The sequence below is a fragment of the Chiloscyllium punctatum genome, chromosome 44 (assembly GCF_047496795.1).
Source record: "Chiloscyllium punctatum isolate Juve2018m chromosome 44, sChiPun1.3, whole genome shotgun sequence".
Taxonomy (NCBI): domain Eukaryota; kingdom Metazoa; phylum Chordata; class Chondrichthyes; order Orectolobiformes; family Hemiscylliidae; genus Chiloscyllium; species Chiloscyllium punctatum.
In genome coordinates, this window is record NC_092782.1 from 34,657,704 (window position 1) to 34,676,756 (window position 19,053).

General features: G+C 38.8%; 1 protein-coding gene across 2 annotated transcripts; it reads left to right on the top strand.

Moving 5' to 3' along the window:
- Positions 1-742: 742 nt before the first annotated feature.
- selenoo1 (selenoprotein O1) lies at positions 743-17,786 on the top strand. Of its 2 annotated transcripts, XM_072562604.1 has the most exons (9): positions 745-1,597; positions 2,902-3,105; positions 3,223-3,403; positions 4,587-4,717; positions 7,796-8,076; positions 8,633-8,789; positions 11,102-11,287; positions 12,470-12,623; positions 14,915-17,786. In XM_072562604.1, exons 1-9 carry the CDS (start codon positions 1,053-1,055, stop codon positions 15,098-15,100), a joined length of 2,025 nt encoding a protein of 674 aa, XP_072418705.1. In that variant the 5' UTR covers positions 745-1,052; the 3' UTR covers positions 15,101-17,786. The 2 variants fall into 2 exon arrangements, with proteins under 2 accessions (XP_072418706.1, XP_072418705.1); XM_072562605.1 differs by lacking the exon at positions 11,102-11,287 and having other exon boundaries at positions 743-1,597.
- The last annotated feature ends 1,267 nt before the right edge of the window (positions 17,787-19,053 follow it).

The window sequence follows — 19,053 nt, forward strand, 5'->3', positions numbered from 1 at the left end:
ATAATACAAATATACATAGTATAAGTTTTTTTTCATTTTCCCTACTTTTGTACCTAAGATGGTGTGTGTTTGTGACATTGTCATTTTCATTGTACTATTCTTTTGTGACTTGAGTACATGTGACAATAATTCTAATTCTGTGAGAAAGTGCAGGTGCTGGAGAGCAGCGTATAAAAGTGCAGGTGCTGGAAAAGCACAACAGGTCAGGCAGCATCCTCGGAGCAGGAGTCGACGGTTCGGGCATAACCCCTTCATTAGGAAAGGCCATATCTGAAACGTCGACTCTCCTGCTCCGAGGATGCTGCCTGACCTGCTGTGCTTTTCCAGCAACACACTTTTCGACTCTTAATTGTAATTCAAACAGGTAGAAGAAAAGCCTGCAAAAACACACATCGTAAAAGCTTTGTATATTTTAAATATTGATTTAAAATGTTATTGCTTGCTAAGCTGCACAAAAAAATTGAATATACTCTGCAAAATACTCCAGTGTAATAGTGCTATACTGTCACATAAGCTATCTCTCAAGTCGAAAGGTATCATTAGTATAGTACAATATAGGACAGTATAGCGCATACAGTAGTAGATAATATATGGCACTATTTTGAAGTGAGTTATTCGCGTGTCCAAATTGTGTCACTTTGCTGTTTGTGGTAGCTGGGAGAGTGCACATTAGTGGCTGCAACGTTTCACAACAGTAACCGCACTTGAAAGTAACTTCGTTGAAAAGAGCCACATAAATGCAAACTTTGCCCCCTCCCCTCCTCCCTCACTGAGTGGGGAACCTCAGCGAGAGGATTGTTTCTTTGGGAGGCGTGGGTTCAGTTGGGCGCCAACTCCATTAATCTGGGGAAAAGAAAACAAATGGCGCTAAACTTAGCCCCAACGTGACGAAGCAGCAGATTGACACAGAGGAACAGGGAAGGAGGAGCTGCTCCATCGCTTGGCGAGTTTGTAATATTGCAGGAGTGAGGTTATCTCTCGGAAGGGAATGTATCCGGGGGGTTGTTTCCGATGACATTAAGCCCAGCCCCGAGGTTACTTTGTTGCTGTGTATGGCAGGGAGTGTAACTCGCTGTCTCACTGTCACTGCTGGCCTTTCCCTTCAGTCTGCACACCGCGGCAGGGGGCTGACAGTGGGGGCAGCCCAGGCTATGGCTATGTCTGTGGCGGGCAGCGGCAGAGTGAGCCTGGGGAGCCTGCCTTTCGACAACCTAGCTCTGCGCTCGCTGCCCCTGGAGCCGTCCCGGGAGAGCGGCTCCCGCCAGGTACCGGCCGCCTGCTTCTCCAGGGTCCGCCCGGCGCCCGTCCAGCGACCCCGGCTCGTCGCCTGCTCGCTGCCGGCCCTGGGGCTCCTGGGGCTGCAGGGGGACGAGCTGCAGGGCTCGGTGCAGGAGCAGGAGCTGGCCGACTACTTCAGCGGCAACCGGGAGCTGCCGGGCTCCGAGCCCGCCGCCCACTGCTACTGCGGCCACCAGTTCGGTAACTTCGCCGGGCAGCTGGGGGATGGAGCAGCGATGTACCTGGGCGAGGTGGTTAGCAGCCAAGGACAGAGGTGGGAGCTACAGATCAAAGGTGCTGGACCTACCCCTTACTCCAGGTCAGGAACACAAGCCGCCCGCCTGCTTCACAACCTGGAATCGCTCTGCTCTCTCTCTCAGGCCTTTTTACCGACTCTTGGAGGCCTATTGTAAAGATCTATTGGGGCTTGTAGCCCTCAGTGTAAGGAGCGACTCTGAGCTTCACTCAAAACTAAATTCCTTCCTTTTTCTTCCTCCATACCTATTTTTCCACTTTTTTTTAAAGTACAATACCACATTTTTTTAACGCTTTGAATACTTTGTTAATGTTTGTGACACCCTGGTTAAATATTAACTTATCCTGGTGAGTAATTATCCTGCCGCATTCCTGATGAAGGGTTTTTGACCGAAAGGTCGATTTTCCTGCGCCTCAGATGCTGCCTGACCTGCTGTGCTTTTCCAGCACCACACTCTTGACTCTAATCTCCAGCATCTGCAGTCCTCCCTTTCGCCTAGTAATTATCCTGTCGTCGAGTTTCTATTTCAGACAAGTGTACAGAGTTTAGGGCACAATGTATTATTCTACCGTTAAACCCTGACCACCCTGCGTTTCTGGGCCTTCAATTTAAGATGTTTGTTTTCCTTGCACTGGCATTACTGCTGCCTGCTCCAGCTCTCCTGGGGAAGCCACAGGGGACTACACTGGTCTTTGAGCTAGAAGCTTCAGAGCTTGATGGCTGTCTGGAAGGTGCATTCATATTAATGAACCTAATCCTTCCAACACACACCAATGGGAGGAATTAAGAGCAGGAGTGATTCCAGGTTAAGCGTGTTTTGGAAACAAAGTTGGAGCTTCTACCATCACCATCTATAGCTTCAGACTACAACATGCATGTAAAAGTGCACGGTGCAATAGAAATGCAGAATCCATGAGTGATGTGTAATACCAAACCTGACAGCCCCTCTGCACCTTCGTCGTGAACCTGTTCTAGATTTTGGCAGAATTGCATCACCTCTCACCCTAGTAACATCACTTGTGTGCCTTCTGATGCCATTCCACCACCTCGCACTCTGGGATTCTGTGCTGAAGCACTTCAGCCTGTCCACCTCCTCTTCCATGAAAACCCACGGCATTAACTCAACTCTTGAACCAACCTTTAAAACATTGCCATTTGACTTCATTTAATTCAGGTTTTGTCCAGGAATGTTTTGCTTTGTTAAAATGACATATAAATCGTTGGCACACAATACATTTGTTTTAAGCACAAACACATTACAAATTTGTGTGGCCATATGACACCATAATTACAATTTACATAGTAATCTTGCATTTGAATGTTGTGCAGTGCATTGTATGGATTATGTGCGAATTTATTTTTGACAGGCAATCAGATGGTCGAAAGGTGCTTCGCTCTAGTATAAGAGAATTTCTTTGTAGTGAGGCCATGTTCCATCTGGGAATTCCAACAACACGAGGGGGAACTTGTGTTACATCCGATTCTAAAGTCGTCAGGGATGTGTTCTATGATGGACATCCAAAATATGAAAAATGCACTGTTGTTCTTCGTATTGCTCCTACATTTTTACGGTAATGGGGATTTTTGTCTTTGGTCTGATACATGTATATTAGAATCTGTCAAATATTAAAGTTTCTTTTGATTCCATAACTACAAGTAAATGTATTTTGTTTACTCTCTAAAATCAGATTTGGATCCTTTGAGATCTTTAAGCCTACAGATGAGTATACAGGTCGAAAGGGACCTAGTTGTGGTAGAAATGATATTCGAATTCAAATGCTCGATTATGTCGTTGGGACGTTTTACCCAGAAATTCAGAGTGCGCATTTCCAAAACTCGGTGCTGCGAAATGCTGCTTTCTTCAGAGAGGTAAGAACATCTGAAACAAGTAACTGGATGTTCACAAATTGCTTTTGACCACCATGTGTATCATACTGCAATTTGTTGCAAGCTACCGCTATCCAGAGTAGATCTGAATTTTATTTTACCCTTTGTAGGTTTTGTTATTTCTAACTGTATCTGAGTATGCACTATAATGCACATTGCAAATTGGAATTAAACGGTTCAGGAAAGTTTCAAGTTTGATTTATGGTCTCGTTAGTTAACTGATCTCAGCTGGTTATCATTATGGGGATGTCTGTGCCTTTACATTAAGAAGGGCAACATCCATCCAGATTCCATTCAATAGGCGTGATATAAAGATCAAAGGTTTCTGAAAAGACCAGAAAGAAGGAAAAAATAACATTTAGGAAAGATAGAACAGTCAGCCCTGAATGTTTGTTTGTTTTTCTGGAGGTGATCCAATAATGTAGAATTGTGCATGTCATGACAGTTGAGCCTGAAATCTATAAAACTACTTTGTCAATTCCAATCATTATTGTGCTAAATGAAAAGATAGCATGTAATAATACTTGCCAATAACTAGTGCATTGATAAACCCAAATTCACACCTCCATTGCAATGAAGATCAATTATCTTGTCAAAGCAGCAGCATCTTTCTATCTTGACAAATGTCTACACATCTAGAACACCACAATACACGTTCAAAATATTTCATACACATGTCTTGAATGACCTTGATTCTTCCCTGCAAGTTACTTACTGCCAGGTCCTTCAATTTTATTGTTTTTTAAAGCATTTGTGGCTTCAATACTAATTAAAATTGCTTATATTTAGGATGCAATTATGAGTTGAGTTCATCATTTATATCAATATAACATTTAAAATGTGCTAATGTAAGGCAAATAATGTAAACTCAAGGTGTCCCATTGTTACAATGACCCTTCATTTTACACATGATTATTTCAGTTAAAATTGATTTAGCTAAGCTAGGAAACATTATTCATAGTGAATGAAAGCGAAAACAAATGTTGTCTTGGTTTGCTTTCCTAAGGTTTATGTTATATCTTGAACACAAACTGAAAATATAATTGAGTTCATTGAATTTACAGAACTTGGGTACATTTAAAAATGTACTTATTATGCAACAACATATCTGAAAATCATTTTTATTCATCTAAAAAGACACTTTTTTTTAATATCAAACCTACAGCTAACCAAGAGGACAGCCAGACTGGTTGCTGAGTGGCAGTGTGTTGGATTTTGTCATGGTGTACTAAATACAGACAACATGAGCATTGTAGGGCTCACCATTGACTATGGTCCATTTGGCTTCATGGACAGGTATGTGGAGTTTGAATGCAACAAATCATTTATAAGTTTACAGGGTTAAAACTTTGTCTCAAATAGAGATGCCAAATACATCCTAGATGTTGTCAACAGACCTGGTAATGGTTCAGTGTTGTACAACATGTCATGTTGGGGTAGCCCAGTGATTCTGTTGTTACCTTCAGAGGGGTGGTGTGGACTTGATGGGCCAAATGGCCTACATCCACACTGTAGGGGATTTTGTGTTAACGCTGACAATGAGTGTTGCATTAGAAAATACTTTATTTTACTGTTCTTATTTTCTGTTTCTGCCTTTGTGCTGCACTGTTAGCTGAGATGAAAATGTTTCTGCTGTGGTCTCTTCCAGGCTGATGCTTATGTGCTGTTAGTCAGACAGAGTGATGGATGTTTCGACACAGTTTACATTATCTGTCTTTTTGTCTTTGTTTTGAAAAATCTTTTTCTTCCTTTGTGAATTTCAACATCTTGCGATTCGACACATGCCCACTCTAGACTGCTGCACCAGCTCATCACTTCAAGAATTTTACATAGGACGATAGAAAATACTAAATAGCTATCGTTTACTTTGTCATACTCAACAGGAATTCAGATTCAGTGGAACGATGTTAGGTATTGTATGTACCGGTTTTAGACCTAGTAAAAACGAAAACACTCAAACTTCCTTTGGATTTTCACAAAACTTTTATTAAACTGAACTGCTCAATCTCTTTAAGAAAAAGAAAATAGTAGTTGGAGCATATTCACTTTGTAATGTTCATAGTAGCTCCTTATTTAAATGGTACAGTATATTGGAGTATGTTCAATGTTATAGAAGACTGAATACAGGTACTATAACTCAGTCCATGTGTCCAGTACAGAAGACAGTCTTCAGAAGCAATTGTGCGTTTTCTATGAACAAAATTTCCATCTTCTGCATCAAGTATCTAGGCCTCCAGCCTAACAATTAACCATCTTGTCTTATTGAATTATGGACTTGATAGAGTGTGGAATTCCCTATGCATTGTTGAACTTCCAACTAATGGTTAGCACCACTCTGACAGGCAATTATCTCTGATTAAAGCCCGAACATCAACTTAATTGGGCTACCACAACAAGAAAAAAGCACATTGAGATACATTGCAGGATTTTATTTATATTTTATAATCTATTTATCTGTTTTCAAAAACATTCTCTCATCAGTTGGACCAATGCAGTTGTAATTATCAGTTTTGGTTTTGCTGAATTTGTGTGGACAATCATACCATTTCTCAGTAAATATAGCGGAACAGCCAAGAGTGAAAACATTGAAGAACTTGACAGCTAGGTGGAAATATAATTCCCTACCATTTTGTACTCTTATCTCATACTACTAAATGCCCTGTCTGTAACCTGTTTATTTAGTACCCCTATTTCTTGGTTATGGACCTAGGGCACAATATTTCCCAAAGAGAAAGAAGTTTGTTTGGAGCTGCTTCTGTATTGTGGACATGGTCGAACTGCTAATTTACTATTTCATCTTCACCATAGAAAGTGAGTAAACTCATGCAAAGGGAGAGGTTGATGAATGACTAATAAGGGAGGAAACTAAAATTGAGGGAATTGAAATCTGATAGAGCTCCTATTCCTATTCAGTTTTTTTTAAACTTTTCTCTTTTTCTGACATCCAAAAATATTGCTGTAGCAAATGTGATCATTAACAGAGCACTTTTGCACTGACTTTAGAAAGAACTCCTGCAGTGATTCACCTGGTTGAGATAAGTAATTTAGCTCTGTTGAAAGTTTAGTTAAGCTTGGGTTGGTTTTCTATTACAGGAATAGGAAACTGACTCATTCAATCTGTTCTTTTTCTCCATGTGCACCACATAACCTAGTTCAAATTATCCTGTTCACTCTCTGCAATTTTTAATACTTTGTCTTAATGGTACTTCAGCAGTGGTATGTGGCAGTATTGCACATTCTAATCGCATTCTTTTTGAGATCATGTAAAATTTGTACTCATTTGTTGCCATCTAAGTATCATCTTACATTATACTTAGTATTGTAAACTTTTATCAGATTGTCTATTGACCTCCTTTGCATTATTGAGAAAACAGTTCTAAGCTTTGTGTTCATAACTTGCTGCTTAGTTGGAGTAACTGAACCCAATTCCTGATAGACATGGGTCCCGTAATTTGGCACTAAGTTGACGAGTTCATTCAATGAAGAAGGTAGGTAATAATTTTGGAAACATTGTATATCCTCATGTCAATGTCAACCCCAAGATTTTTAGCATAAAAAGTGTAATTTTACACATACCTTGTGGAAAAGTTGATCCCAGGTTTTCTGTAATCAAAACTCAAAAATTTCAGAACAAATGATTGAAATTTGTTGTAGATGTATGGTACAAATGAAAATGAATGCCTCTCTCTCTCTCTCTCTCTCTCTCTCTCTCTCTCTCTCTCTCTCTCTCTCTCTCTCTCTCTCTCTCTCTCTCTCACTCACTCACTCACTCACTCACTCACTCACTCACTCACTCACTCACTCACTCACTCACTCACTCACTCACTCACTCACTCACTCACTCACTCACTCACTCACTCACTCACTCACTCACTCACTCACTCACTCACTCACTCACTCACTCACTCACTCACTCACTCACTCTTATGGGGATTGTTGCAGGGATTTCAAACAGCATCGTAACTTGCAATAGAGACAACTGGGTTTTTAAATATTCAACTTATTCCATATTCTGTTTTTACTGTTTCATTTGGTAATCTTACAGATAAACTGTTTTGTTTAAAACAAAGTGATTGAGCCAGTTGCATCACTCCTAGAATATCCACTGTACACCTGCTTAAAACTACTAGTAAAATTATGATCCGGGCTACATGTCTTGAAACGTTTTGAGGGGGTCTGATCTGGTCCATAACAATAGGCATTTGTGCATGTATTTAAAACTTTTTATACATGAAGCATTATTACTTTTCCAATGTGCAAATTACCTTGGTATGTTAATAGTTTAATTTAGTGAAATATTGCACTCTCAGTATAACATTAAGTGCTCCCAACATTTCCTGTGTAACGACCCATTTCTCCCTCCAACCATTAAAGGTTTGATCCGGATTATATATGTAATGGTTCTGATAATAGAGGCCGTTATGCATACAACCGTCAACCTGAAATCTGTAAGTGGAATCTGAGTAAACTGGCTGAGGCTTTGGTTCCTGAGCTGCCCCTGGAGGACAGTCAGTCTATCATAGAAGAGGAATATAACACGGTGTTTGAGCAACACTATCTGCAAAAAATGAGAAAGAAATTGGGACTTCTGCGATGTGAGAAGGCAGAGGATAAAGAGTTAGTTTCTGAGCTGTTGCATGTTTTCCAGACAACGGGTTAGTATGAAAGTTGGAAGCTTTCTCTGGTCTTTTTAAGAATTAACTATGCTCTCAGTTTTGGTGTAATTTCAAATTTTGAAAGCATTACCACTAAGCCTATATCAAAATCATTCATTATACACAAAATACTGTACTTGATGCTCACTTTTCTCAATCTAAACAATTCTTAATCCAGTCTGTAATTTCAAAACATTGTTGCAAACCCATCATTCTATCTTTAATAGTCTCCTACCTTGAAGGAGAACTGTAGAAAGATACAGAAAGGAGGCTTGAAGTAATTCAAAACAGAGAGTGAGTGATTACAGAAACAGAATGTTTGGCATTCAGTCATAAGAGCCAGAAATTTCATGTCTTGTTTGTGCCATTGAGAAATCCTCCTCAATCCCTAATGCCACTATATATGATCACATGTAAATTGTCTGGTCTCCTAACTGTAACCAGGTTAATGTAATAATTGGATTTTTTTCACATGTTTATTGTGATATTTGCATAGAGAATGAGAATTCAATGAACTAAAACCGCACATTCAATAACTTAATTTCTTTCTGTTCAGGTGCCGATTTTACAAACACTTTCCGTTTGTTGAGTGAATTTCCAGTTCCTGGCGTTTCCACCCATTTTACGTTGGAAGAATTTCTTGAGAAGCTGATTGCTCAATGTGCGTCACTGGAAGAGCTAAAACTGGCTTCCAAACCAAGAATGGATCCACGGTAAGAATATTTAATGCATTATTTAATGGGTGGTGGGCATTTGGAATGCGTTGCCAGCAGAGGTGGTAGGGGCAGGCACGATAGATTCATTTAAGATGCGTCTGGACAGATTCATGAGCAGATGGGGAGCAGAGGAATACAGATGCTTAGGAATCAACCGACCGGTTTAGACAGTGTATTTGGATCGGCTCAGGCTTGGAGTGCCGAAGGGCCTGTTCCTGGGCTGTAAATTTTCTTTGTTCTATGTTTCAAAAACTAGACTATGAAATGAGCTTTAGATTTCTAGAAGGTTTATTTATAAAATGCTAATTTTAAATACTCTTCCTATCTTAGTCATAAGTAGTTTGCAGATTAAAGTTATCTTGTGTCCCACAACTAAAGCAGATTCCATGAGTGAGTTTTGATGATAGTGAAGTTGGCAAATTAGGGACTTCGTCCAATAGCACCTTTTAATTTTACCGCAGTGAATGAACATATCTTTAATAAGATGAAACATGCTGCCATGTTTCCCCTCTGCTCATCCTCCTGACTCATTGCTTTCCCCACCTTGCTACCACTTCGTCATACTCCTGCTGTGTAAGATAAGGTGGATAGGGTGTGGGTGATAAGTGAGTTGGGAAGTAGTTAGGTCACATTGGGAGGGTAGTCTGATTGGGTAGTAATCTGGTCTGGTCAGGTCCAGTCGGGCAGTGGGATCATTCAGGAGTCTGATTGGTGGGGGGGAGCAGTGTGATTACATTGTTGGGAGGGATTGGTAGTTCTATCGTTACTAAGGTGTTGATCTAGGTTTTAATCTGTCCAGTGTTTCCTGGTATCTATCGATGTTAGTATTTTGGAATTGTACAGAGACTCCATCCTTAATTCCAAGTTGGGTACTTCGAGATAATTCCAGGGAGCAGGGAAATTACCTATTGCACGTTGAAACTTCCCGGACAATTCCCATCTTGGTCAGAACCTCTACAGAGTCCCAGCGCACATCTTTAGTTACATATCCAGTCTCCAACAACCTGGAGACTGAATGCATTAGCCTAGTATTTATTTTGACAGTGGTTTTGTTTAACACGTTTTCATTTAGCTGCTTTTTATTTAGGAACAATACATTGAGGGATTGCTATATTTTTGTTGCCATTTGTCAAGTATGACCTAAGTAATAAAAGCTATTTCGTGCAAATGACTTTTCTTGATCTAATAAATAAGTTGCAGAATAGTAGTGAAAGGTGACAGTGAATGATAAATTGCAACACTGAAATATTCTCAATACTTGTATACATTGGAGTATAGGGTCTAAGTGGGGCAGCGACTATCCATCAGTGTTCTATCTGCAGTGGTCTGCTGACATTTGTCCACAATTACACAAACGCCCATTTTAGGATCCTTTGTGACCTATGTGACATTCTCAAAATGTTTTGAAGTTTAAGAATGGTTTTGTATACTATAAATATTAAGTTTTTTAAAAGTCTAAGTGAATGAACATTGTTTTTGGTATTATTACTTTTGTTTTCTTTATTGAAGGAATAATGTGATTGAGATATGATTATGTCTGTTTGCTTCGCCATTTTTGTTGCCATATGGAGACTTTATACATGTGAAAATAAGAAACAGTATGTGAAGTAACATTTGGAGTTTATATTTTGTCATGTTGCCTTCTACCAGAAGCAGTTTACCCATATAAAGTATCTCTTTGGAGACAGCAAAATATAAATTAATTCACTTGAAGAGAAAGATATTTGGGTTGTAATTTTACAGATTAGACTAGATTACTTAGTGTGGAAACAGGCCCTTCGGCCCAACAAGTCCACACCGACCTGCCGAAGCGCAACCCACCCAGACCCATTCCCCTACATTTACCCCTTCCCCTAACACTACGGGCAATTTAGCATGGCCAATTCACCTAACCTGCACATCTTTGGAGTGTGGGAGGAAACCGGAGCACTCGGAGGAAACCCACGCAGACACTGGGAGAATGTGCAAACTCCACACAGTCAGTCGCCTGAGGCGGGAATTGAACCCGGGTCTCTGGGGCTGTGAGGCAGCAGTGCTAACCACTGTGCCACCGTGCCGCCTACATATATTGATAAGTTTTTGCATTTTGCCATACATAAACAGTTTATTCATTCTAATGTATTAATTGTTTTAATTCATTTGTGCCCAGCTAAGTGAAGACTATAGCAGCCATGTCTCTGTTGAAAATAATTCTGGTAATGGTACACTGCAGTCACTCCCCTGTGGCGTGTTTCATCGGCCTTTTTTTATTAGTTATGAGCTAGATTTTATTTATTCAGATTCTGACATTACACTCTGATCCTGTACAGGCAGCTGTCGATGTTGCTGGCACTGTCCCAGTCCAGTTCGCAGCTCTTTGATTTGCTTGGCAACAAAGAAGAAATTACTAGAGAGTTGAATCGCATAGAACTATTCTCTGAGTTGGAAGAGATGACAAATGAAGAACTACTAAGTAAACACAGGAAAGCATGGACAGACTGGCTACAAAAGTACAGGTTAGAAATTGCAATTTGTGGAAAATCAATTGCTAATTTCAAGTTGAAAATAACTTTTATGGATTTCTCCCAATTCTTACTTGAAGACACTACCTAGAATGGCACTAAGCTACACTCTGCAGAATAGTGATTTCTGTTTTTATATATTTGATGGAATGATATAGAATACTGCTGTTGGTCTCAAGCGGTTTGGGGAGGAAATTAACTTGGTTGTTGGCTTGTTTCCTATTGAGACACGCTGGTGGTAAATTGTTCATTCATTGATTCAGAACACGATTGAATTGTCAGATTACCTGCTGTTACTCACTAGAGATTAGAAAAAGACCAGTTGGGGAAAGTGCCCAGATCTCTCGGCATCCACAGAACTGAACTCCAGATCAAGTCAGAACTGAAAAGAAAGACGAATATTGAGTATAAAAATACAGCGACTGTATGTATTCCTCCAGATGTATGTTATGTAAATTCTTGGTGTTGGTGATCTTTTGAGTAAAGTATCATTTGTGTCTCATGTATTTGTTATTTGTGTGGTACACTCTGTACAAATAACAATAAAATATGCTTAATGTTTACCAAGCTCAAAAGATGACACTGAAACAAATTATAAGTTTTTCATTTTGTAATCGGCACAGTGGCCCAGTGCTTTGCACTGCTGCCTCACAACACCAGGGTCCCAGGTTCGATTCCAGCCTCGGGCGACTGTCTGGGTGGAGTTTGCACATTCTCCCCGTGACTGCATGGGTTTGCTCCGGTTTCCTCCAACAGTCCAAAGATGTGCAGGTTAGGTGACTTGGCCATGGTAAATTGCCCATAATGTTAGGTGCATTAGTCTGAGGGAAATGGGTCTGGGTGGGTTACTTTTTGGAGGGTCGCTGTGGACTGGTTGGGCCAAAGAGCCTGTCTCCACACTGTAGGGAATCTAATCTAATAGAAACTTAAATTCCCATGAATGTTCATTTTTGTATTTTTTAAAAATTTCTCCTGTTTGTTTGTATAATGTTGAGCATTACAATGAGATATTATTTCCATATTAACACTCCCGTGCTGGTGACAGATGGTCCCCTTTCTGACCTGTTTGAAAGATCAAGATACTGAGTTTGTATTTAAAGAATATTCAGCTTTGGTCTTTGTGTGACGATATGCTTGAAAATATGTCACATTATCTGTTTATTTGTTTCCTTTCAGGTCTCGTTTGGAGGCTGAAGCAAAAGATGTTGATGTTGCTGACCTAAACACTGAACGTGTGAAGGTGATGAATTCAAACAACCCTAAATTTATTCTGAGAAATTACATTGCACAGAATGCAATCACTGCTGCAGAGAATGGCGATTTCTCAGAGGTGGGTGAATTTATGTGCCACAATTGCATTGTGTGTGTGTCTGTGTGTGTGTCTGTGTGTGTGTGTATTGGAGGGAGGCAAGTGGCAGTGAGAAAACTCTTTGCAAATGAATGGCTGAGGAAGAATCACATTCTTATTTTAAATTTCTATTAAGACCCATTCAATTTAATTTTTAAAAAGTCCCTTTTTCATGAAACACTTAGAATACCTTGCAAGATATTTATAGCTCAGAAGCAAGTCCTTCAGTAAATTCCTCTGGAGACCAAAAACATCTTTCATGAAAGATGAACGTTCTGAAATATTAATTATTTCTTGTATTTAAATTTCTGCCTTTTTCATCTCTTGCTTACAGGAACAATAAGGATCAATTTGACCTGCCCAAAGGTCATAGACTCCATGTTCCACTTTATCCTTTATAAGCTTCAATACTTCATTTGCTATGTTACAACAATGATTACATTTCAAAGGTATTTCATGTGCTATAAAGCATATTGAGATATCCTCAACTCTAATGCATAAGTCTTTCTTGAAATTCTAATTTTGATAATCATGTTACTTTCTTGAAACTTGGAAGGATCCTCTCTCAGTAGGATATTCCCCTAAAGTTATGTTCCATATTAACTGATTACTCAAATCTTAACACACTTCAGGGAAAACAACATGTTCTGGGTGAGCGTATCTATTACTTTTCGATCTTAAACACTTCAATATAATCAGCTCTAAGTTGCTTTCTTTTTTCAGTTGTCATTGTTGTTATGTACCTTTTGTCCTTCATTAGCTAGGTCACTAATCCCCTCATTTGCATTACCTCTAAAGGAAACATAGAAACCTAGACATAGCAAATAGAAACATGAATAGGTCACCAAGTGCTTCAACCTAGTATCCCATACCTGCTTTCACCCCATTCCCTTTGATCCCTTTAGCCCTAGGAACTATGTCTTATCTCCTCTTTGAAAACATCCAATATTTTGCCCTCAACTGCTTTCTGTGGCAGAGATTTCCACAGCCTCACCACTCTGAGTGAAGAAATTTCTCCTCCTCTCAGTCATAAATAGCTTATCCTATATTCTTAGATTGTGACCCCAGGTTCTAGACTCCCCAGTCATCAGGAGCATCTTATTGCATTTACCCTGTCTGGTCCTGTTAGAATTTTGAGGGCTTTTGAGTTCCACTACTCATTCTTCTAAATTCCAATGAATATAATGCAAGTGTTTTCGAACTCTGATTTGTCCATAATACTCAAGATATTAATCGGTACTTTATACAAGCCAGTTTGTCCTTCCTGACTCCCCTTCATGCCTTCTAATCGATCTATGGTAGCTCCCTTTCTGAGATTCTACAAAGATACCAAAATCCAAGTTATGTACAGGTAGTCTGCATCTCTGAAACGTTTACTATACAATCTTTTGACCATCTTTTTAAGTTGTAGTGGAACTCTGAATTCAATTAAAGCTGTGTTTTATACCGATATAATTGTTTTTTTTCCCCCAAAATGTGCATTTCCTGCAGCCAGCAATGATTCCAATTAATAACTCTCAAATTTGCGAAGGCTTTACATTGGGCTTTCTTTGATTGCATGCTACTTGTGTGTTCAGGAACGGATTCCATTAACTCTCTGTAATAGTCATATTTCTTACCTGATTTCCTTTTAATTTTGTGACTGAGTCAGTCACTAAGAATCCTGGTCAGATGTGTTGAGATTCCAAAAGATTTTCAGGAAAATGTTGTTTATCTGCTGAGGAATCTCTACGTTTAGATAATTTGTGATGCTAATGGAAGAAGAATGAAAATATTTGCCGCTGAAAGATATTCTACGCAAACTTTTCTGCAACTACCTCCTTATCCCTCATATAAAAGAATATGTCAAGAGGTTCCTTGAACCTGCATTGACATCTAACAAGACCCTGGCTGATTTGGTTGTGGGCTGAGTTTCACATTCTTTCCCTGCCTCCCCATAAATTGAAACTTTTTTTAAAAATCCAAAATATGAGTCCTGTTTGTAGATTACTGGGATCAACACTTTCCGTTTTTGTTGGGTTATATTTAAACAGTCACCACAAAGCATTCAGACTCTAAGATTGTCTTTCCTTTTGATTTGATTTATATGATGCAAATAAATAATTCTCCCACCTTGCACTTTAGCTGTTACAAACTGTTACCTCGGCGAATTCAGTTGCTAAGTGACAGCAGCACAAAACTCCGATGGATAGTTTAAATTTACTAATCAGACTCAGTGATTAGGATTATTACCGTTTTTAAATTGTTCAATAATCTCTATCTTATTCGCTTAGGTTAGACAAGTTCTAAAGCTCTTGGAGCATCCATACAATGAAGAACCCTGTGTGGATAATGTAGTACAAGAAGCACCAGCAGAGGCTACAACAACAACTTGTGGTTCATTAAGCAATGAGAGAATGCCTTACCACAGTAAACCACCTGACTGGGCAAGGAAGCTTTTAGTTACCTGATCTTCATAAACACCTTGTTTTGGTTTCTGCTTAAATGAAGCCAAACCAAGGTAAATGATGAGTGCTATTATTTCCTCACAACAGATGTAATTTGGAGATCTACCTTTGTGAAGAGCAGCACTGAGTATTCTGAGTTCCCTACACACCATTGTGATATGATGAAATTATGAATTAAGGTTCTAAAACAATAGCTAAAATGGTGCAAAAAGAGAAACTGTGCAAATAACTTTGTATAACAGCAAATGCTTGCCTGATTGTTACTTTTACACTTTAAAACATTGTTAAAGAGAGATGTTGGGATTTAGTACTAATTATTGTGGAATTATCTTTACTGAGAGCTAAAGCAACGAAAGTTTAAGGAAGGATACAAAAACAGAAATTGCTGAAAAAGCTCAACAGGTCTGGCAGCATCTGTGCAGAGAAGTCGAAGTTAATGTTCTAGTGACCCTCTTTAACAAGGGTCACCACACACAAAAATGTCAGCTCTGATTTCTCTTCAGTGGTGCTACTAAACCTTCTGAGCTTTTTCAGTAACTTTTGTTTTTGTTTCTGATTTACAGCTTCTGCAGTTCTTTTGTTTTTTAAGGAAGGATATACTACTTAAACAACATGCCTAAAAGTGGCAATGCTAATACAGGTAGACCTGCATTATATCCCTTTTATAAAAATAGGTTACTTTAATGATATTAACAGATCATGTCTTGAATGGACAATTTCATTTTGTGCAGCTGGCAGAAAATAGACCATCATTTTTGCTGTGTCTGATGCAGTCTTTAAGTACAAAGGCAGCTGACATATATATTTATACAAATAAGTGTGACATTATAAAAATAGGTGAGCAAGCACAAGTGGTTGACAGTGCATTTGTAAACAAGTGTAGTTTAGTAGTGCTGCTGGTGTAAGTGACATTGACCCACTCAAGTGTACATTGTAAGATTTAGTTTACCACAGGTGAACTGTTGTAAATGGTGAATTTGCAATGGCAACATATTCATGAGAAGGCTGTTTTATTTACTGGAACTGTGCTAATAGTTTCTTTAAAAGTTAGTTCTTAATTTAAAGTCGTTCCATGTTAATGTTGTTTCAATAATGAAACAGTGCTCTGATGGGGTGTAGGACTATTGATTACCAGGCAGTGGTGCTACTCTGTGAAGTTTGAAACGTAAGATCTCCAGATAAAATCTGTTAAAATGAATACAAAAATATCAACTCTAATGTATTGAGCTATTTTTGTATGATGTGGGAACTGTTGCACGAAATGTTAACGCACAGTTTAAGCTTTTATCCTTTTGAATAATGATTTGCACTACACTTTCTTGAGGAATAATTTTATACATTCATCGTTTTGAACATGTTTTTTCATAGTAAAAGATTGAATGCAAATCTGATGAATTTTAAAATGTATACAAATTGGCAGTGTATTCTGTTTCTTGCAATGTAATAATAAAGTCATTAAGATGAATGGTAAAAGGAGGAGATGATTATATATGTTTAGGTGCATCTACACACAATCACCTTTTACATAGCTCTGAACATTCCGAACTGCTGTCCATCCTCAACGAAGTACTTTGGAAGTGTAATCACTGTTGTTACAGAAGAAGAAGCTTCAGCCAATCTGTATTTTCATGGTATTCTTTGAGAGCTGAATGTTTGTGATGTATTCTTCTGGATGCAGCCAAAAAAGAGAGGGGTTATCTCAGCTGAAATATGGCATCTTAGACAATGCAATATTCTCCCAATATTATATTATATTAACTTAAGTGATACTGTCAGGGGCCTTGAACTTGAGCTTAGATGACACCAATTCAGCTGAAGTTGCGAGCCATAACCTGACACATGCGGCATGACACAAGTACACCAGTAGATGTTGACACTGACGTACCAAGGAATTAGGAGCAGACATAGGCCAATCAGCCCTTTGAGCCTGCTCTGCCATTCCATAAGATCATGGCTGATCTGAGTGCAATCTAAAATCTACATTCCTGTCTAACCCTGATAACCTCTCATCCTTTACATAACAAGAATGTGTTACCTCTCTCTTCAAAGTATCCAAGAGCTTACCTTCAGTCACCTTTTCAGGAGAGCATTCCAAAGACCTTCAGAGAGGGGAAAAAAAGAAGCTTCATTTCTTTATAGGTGACCCCTGGTTTTAATTAGGTAATCCATAGTTCTAAATTCTCCCATGAAAAGCAATATCTCCTCTATCCTGTCAAGACTCCTCAGGACCCTGTATGTCTTTGGGGTGGAGTAACCTATAGGTGGAGAATAGGGAGCCAAGGATAGCACCTTGGAAGACACCACAGGTGATGGTGTAGAGATGGGAAAGAAAAGACTGGATAGAAAAGACCTACCCAACTGGACAACAGAGAGGCATCAGAGTACCTGCATGTGTGGTTGACTTAGGCAAAGTTTGTGGACAGGTTGAGAAAAATGAGGAAGGATAGCTTATGATGGCTTCTGGCAAATCTGTGAAATTTGTACTTTTGTTGCAGCCCTTTCACTGCTGTAGTCAGAATGATTAACCTGAGAGAAATTCAAAACATAGAGCTGTGGGAAAGATGTGCAGAATAGAATGGCAGCAAATATTTTTTGTGGTGTTCTGATGAAAAGCCATTAACCTGAAGTGTTAACTCAGTTTTTCTTGGAATAGAGGTTGCCAAACTTGTTGCACATGCTCAAATAATTCTGTTTTTTTTTAATTTAAGCACCTACAGTGTTTTGCTTTTGTGATATTTCCAAGGCCGTTGATGATAGTGGTATTTCGCAATGACAGTGATTATCAAGCATGGGTTGGCGAAAAGGCAGTGGTGGTAGGATGATGAGGAGAGATTGTGAACTGTGAAGAAATTGGTGACAATCATCTGCTAGTGTTTGGTTTGTGAAGGGAAGAAGGATGGTCAGCAGTTTGATTCAAGGGAGCAGAAGTGGATCCCATTAGAAAATTATGCTCTGAGACACCAATAGGAGAGAAATAAGAGAACAATAAAAAGTCCGTTTTCAAATTACTTTTCTTTCAAAAGGAAAATATTATTATAAGTTACAACTGAAAGTGCTCTACTTTGATACAGTAAATGAGACTATAATCGAAACTCACGCTATTTATTCCACATACTTGAGTTTATGAATTTCAATTCCTGTACTTTCCACATTCATGCACTTTTTCAGGCTTCATTCTATGAAGAACTTCTCTGCTTTCTACAAATTTGAAAGTCAAATTGAGTCAACTTGTTAAAAATGTTGATACACATTGCCAGATGAGGTTATTTTACTTACTCTGTGATTTAAAGAGCGGTGACATATTATTGCTGGACTGTTAATCCAGATACTCAGGTAATGTTCTGGGGACTTCTGTTTGAATCCTATCACAGCAGATGGTGAAATTTGAATTCAATAAAAACAGTCTTGATTAATGATGGCCATGAAACGATTGTTGATTGTCAGAAAATCTCCTCAGGTTCACTGTAGTGATTTAGGGAAAGAAACTGCCAACATTCCGACATGAAACTCCAGACACACAGCAATGTAGTTAACTCTTAACTGCCCTCTGGACAACTAGGGATGTGCAATAAATGCTGGCTTAGCCAGTGACGCCCTTATCCTGTGAATGAATTTTTAAAAATTAGAATATACTGCAATAAGCAAAGCAAGAGTCAGAAGTAATGGAGTTAATGATTGAAAGTATTAATTTGGAATTATTTAGATAAAGTTTTAACAGTCTGGAAGTATATTTGACAGGGATATGACATTGAATGGTAGGATAATTTCTGAGAACCTGTGTAATATTGCCTGATGCAATGCATGTATATAATGTAAAGCATTTTATGTTCTGGAGAAGGCTGAACCTTCTTTGTATGTGACTAATAAAATATAACTAGGACAACATGAAGCATGTTACACACATCACCAGAATTCAGGATGGATGTCAAGAATAAAGCTTAACAGTATAATTGGTCCTTTCGTGT